Here is a 4,555-nt window from a genome sequence, read left to right on the forward strand (position 1 = left end):
TGAGTTCCAGTCCTGCATCCTTTGGTGATCAACAGCAGTATGGAAATGTAAGCCAAATAAACCCTTTCCTCCCCAACTTGCTTCTTGGTCATGATGTTGTGCAGGAATAGAAACCCTGACTAAGACAGATACAATCCTGTAATCTCAGTACTCAGGAGGTAAAGACAAGGGGACCAGTAGTTCAAAGTCATCTTCGGATTCGCAAGTTTGAGACCATTCCAGGATGCTTTATACATATAATTGTATGTATGTATGTATGTATGTATGCACATATATGTGTGACATCCTAAATAGCTAATCTTAGAATTAACAAACAGCCCTGGGTATACCTTCAAGATATGTTCATTGGATGCCTTGTCATCAGGGGACACATACAAACGGATGAACACAGAATTGCTGTATTGACCACGGAATGTTGCCAGTGTTTGCAGTAGACTGAATTTTCTTTCTGACCAAACCCCTTCAGGACCAATATTAGCTTCAAGCACTGGCCAGCGGAAAGGTGAATGCCTCAAGATGTGGAGCAGTGGCTTGGCATCTGCTTTTTCAATCGCTTCTGAAAGAGTAGATACAAAGAGCACGTTAGAATTGTAAACTAGAAGCCAGCTGTGATGCCTCTAATCCTTGCATTTGGGAGGTAGAGGCTGGGAGGATCAGAAATTCTAGGCCACTCTCAACTTCATGGTGACTTCTCAAAGGCAACCTGGATCCATGAGACCCTAACTCAAAACAATGACAAAAATAAATTCCAAATTCATTCACCAAGCTAGAGTGCAAACTTATCTTCTCCAGAGAAAAGACCCATAAAGCCCTCCACTTGAAAGCTCAGCTGTTAGGGAGAGGGTGAGAGGAGAGTAGACTGAGAATAACTCCAGGAACAGAACTACCTGTCACACACTTCAGTGAACCTGATGGATGTTCTCGATAATGAAGATGGGCTTAGTGACAATGAATGAAATTAAGCGGGCAGTCCTCATTATGGGCACCAAGCACTAACCTTAACTAAACAATATGGTTCAGTTAAGACAAGGATGTCCCAGTGGATAGGTGTTTCTAGCATACCAAACAATATCCCCCAATCTTAAATCAATTAACACACTTTTTTAGAAGCACTGGCTACAACTCTGCAATGGCCTTGGGAGACCAACTTGAGGCCTTTGTCTCCCAACAAGCACACTAGTTATATGACAAAGCAGCCTACCATGCCTGGAAATCTAAATGTCGATAGGTCCCAGTATTTTCAATGGAATATAATTCTCATATGTATATGCCATCTTGGGCTTTTTCTTTGGCCAGAACAGTCCTGGATATGGATTCAAATTTTTGTACTTGATATAATGGGATTTTCCCTGCTGTTCTATCCAAATTCCTTATATAGTAACTGATACCTAATAATCCAGTCTTAGAAATAAGGTTATTTTCTTGTGGCTGGATTGATGGCACAGTTGTTAAGAGCACAGGGTGTCCTTGCAGAGGACCTAAGTTCAGTTCTCTATACTCAGGTTGGGCAGTACACAACAGCATGTAACTCCAGTTCCAAGGGCACTGTACTGACTAGTTTTGTGTCAACTTGACACAAGCTGGAGTTATCCAGAGAAAGAAGCCTCCCTTGAGGAAATGCCTCCATGAGATCCAGCTGTAAATCATTTTCACAATTAGTGATCAAGGGTGGGAAGGCCCATTGTGGGTGGTGCCATCCCTGGCCTGGTATCCTAGGTTCTATAGGAAAGCAAGCCAGTAAGTAACATCCCTCCATGGCCTCTGCATCAGCTCCTGCTTCCTGACCTGCTTGAGGTCCAGTCCTGACTTCCTTCAGTGATGAGCAGCAATGTGGAAAGTGTAAGCTGAATAAACCTTTTCCTCCCCAACTTGTTTCTTGGTCATGAGGTTTATGTAGGAATAGAAACCCTAACTAAGACAGGCTCCTACAATCTTATCTGACCTCCACAGCCCACCAGTACTCAGGCACTCATGTCCATGTACCCACACACATGTAACCTAATTAGAAAAATACAATAACAAAAGCAAAATGTCTTTACAATATTTTCTTCACTACAACAGCCACATACTAGTTAAAAAAATCTTATCTGATTCCTGTGTTTGAAAATTTTTATTGCCCAAATAACACCTCTAAACAGTAATAGAATTTTAGTCCTCTCTTCCTTAACAATACCATTAAACATTAATAGGATTCTGAAGTCTAAGGATCATAAATATTTTATTTACTTTTCTTTCTTACTCACTCTCATTCATGCAGGATGAGTAAAGGATTTTGGCTTTCTGTACGGCTTCAGTGTCCCGCCTTCGGCTGACTGATTTCTCCAGAAGTGCTAGGAAGGTAAAAACAGTATTCATTAGCATCCATCCATATATGTCAAATTGAAGGTCAGCCTCCAGAAAATTAAATGCAAAGACAGACAACTCTGGAAAATACAAGGCATGCAGGCAGCAGGAGAGATTCCAAACTGCTTGAGATCCAAATAAAAACAATAAATACTCTCTTATCCAAGGTTCACCTAACTCAAGAGAAACCCAAGATTCAACTTCCATCTGAGACTAGACTTTCTACAGGGGTTAATTTCTTCTACCACCTACACAAAAAGGAAGCAGACTTCATTTATTAAAGAACCAAAAATAACTGGATTCAGTCTGTTGTTTCTGGACCAAGTAATACTCTCAATGGAAGTAATTTCATCAGGGTCAAATTTCTTTAGATTTTCTTTTTTCATAACTCAGCCTTTCAGGGAGGTCACCCGGAAAAGAATTTCCCATTACAAGTTTTATTTGGTGTTGCATAAACATGTCATAGACATTAAAAAACAAGTCGTTGCAACGGGAAATAAAGAAGCAAGGTTGGGAAGACTACCCAAATTGTCTGAAAATGTGCCCACTTATACATACAACATTCTGAATATTGAATTAAAGCCATGAACAACAACAACAACAACAACAACAACAAAAACGTTTGCCAGACCTTCTTAGAAATTTATTTTCTATTTATAAAATCACTAATAAGAATGTTTGAAGGTTAAAAAAATGTTTGTTATCAATCTTCTTTCAAATAAGGAAAGAAGAAAACCAGAACTCAGTGGAAACAAACTTTTTCAAAGGAAAAAAAATGGAGGAAAGGAGATGAGAGGAAGGGAGGAGAGGAGGGAAGGAGGGACGGAGGAATTCACTTTGAATTGGCCTGTATCAATTTACCAACCTGAAGCCAAGTTGATTGATCCCTATGGTGACTGTAGCCCCTTTGGCAAGGCCTATTTCCATGATGGCCTATTTCTGCCTCTATCAGAGAACCCACTTGACAGCCTCCACAATCACAGTGGAATAGAAAGAAGTTCCTTCAGCTCTGTGAAGAGCTTCAAGGCACAATGTTTAATGCTAATCAATTTTATAAATAATTACATATTCTCAGAACTGACTTCTAAACTACAAGTTTTAAATTTCAAACACTGAAACCCAAAGCTCTTGTTCAGTTTATTTTTTCATTAAGATTTGTTTTATTGAAGGCTCTCACTGCCTGAGCAAGTGAGGGAGTCATCTTGTGCCCCGGGTCGCTCAGAGACCAGTCTGCACAGGTGAGAGTGAGGACTGCAGAAGCGACACAGCTTCTAGGACAGGCAGAAACAACACTTCTGGGACAGACCCCATTTTGGGCTCCAGACATTTGGACACCTTCTCCGCCAGAGGAGAGGTGGCCACCTGGGAGGGCTCTGTCCTCTGTCCGCCAGAGCAGGTGAAAGAGCCATATTGTGTCCAGGGTCCCTCAGAGTGTAGTCTGTGCAGGTGAGCATGCAGACTGCAGAGGCAACACATCTTCTGGAAAAGGCCCCCTTTCAGACCTTCATCTTCAGCCAGGAGGCAGGTCTGAACACCAGCACTCTGTACAACTTCCCTCAAGAGGAGAGCTTGCTTGTGGAGAGTAATCTGACCACAGAGACTCAGGAGAGAGCTGGACTCCCAGGACTGCTGAAAGAGGCTAACAGAATCACAGGACGAACAAGCTCCAACCAGAGAAAACTGTAACAACTAACACCAGAGATTAACAGGTGGCGAAAGGCAAATGTAACAATCTCACTAACAGAAACCAAGACTATTGACCACCATCAGAACCCAGCACTCCCACCTCACCCAGTCCTGGATACCCCAACACACCCAAAAAGCAAGACTCAGATTTAAAATAATATCTCATGATGCTGGTAGAGGACATTAAGAAGGGCATTAAGAGCCAGGCGTGGTGGCGCACACCTTTAATCCCAGCGCTTGGGAGGCAGAGGCAGGCGGATTTCTGAGTTCAAGGCCGGCCGGGTCTACAAAGTGAGTTCCAGGACAGCCAGTACGACACAGAGAAACCCTGTCTCGAAAAAACAAAAAAAGTGGGGGGGGGCATTAATAACTCACTGAAAGAAATACAGGAGAACACTGCTAAAGAGGTAGAAGTCCTTAAAGAATTACAGGAAAACACAGCTAAACAGGTAGAAGTCCTTAAAGAGGAAACACAGAAATCCCTTAAAGAATTACAGGAAAACACAACCAAACAGGTGATGGAATT

At 42.0% G+C, this 4,555-nt stretch overlaps 1 protein-coding gene across 2 annotated transcripts in view; it reads right to left on the reverse strand.

Moving 5' to 3' along the window:
* Positions 1-4,555, reverse strand: part of Phex (phosphate regulating endopeptidase homolog X-linked) — a 228,383-nt gene that overhangs the window by 184,026 nt on the left and 39,802 nt on the right. For both annotated transcript variants that reach the window (XM_021187283.2, XM_021187282.2), the window contains exons 4-5: positions 2,244-2,330; positions 330-556 (exon numbers count right to left, since the gene is read on the reverse strand). In XM_021187283.2, the coding sequence (XP_021042942.1) occupies positions 330-556; positions 2,244-2,330 (314 nt within the window). The remainder of the gene's footprint in view (positions 1-329; positions 557-2,243; positions 2,331-4,555) is intronic.

Source organism: Mus pahari, chromosome X (genome assembly GCF_900095145.1).
Source record: "Mus pahari chromosome X, PAHARI_EIJ_v1.1, whole genome shotgun sequence".
NCBI lineage: Eukaryota > Metazoa > Chordata > Mammalia > Rodentia > Muridae > Mus > Mus pahari.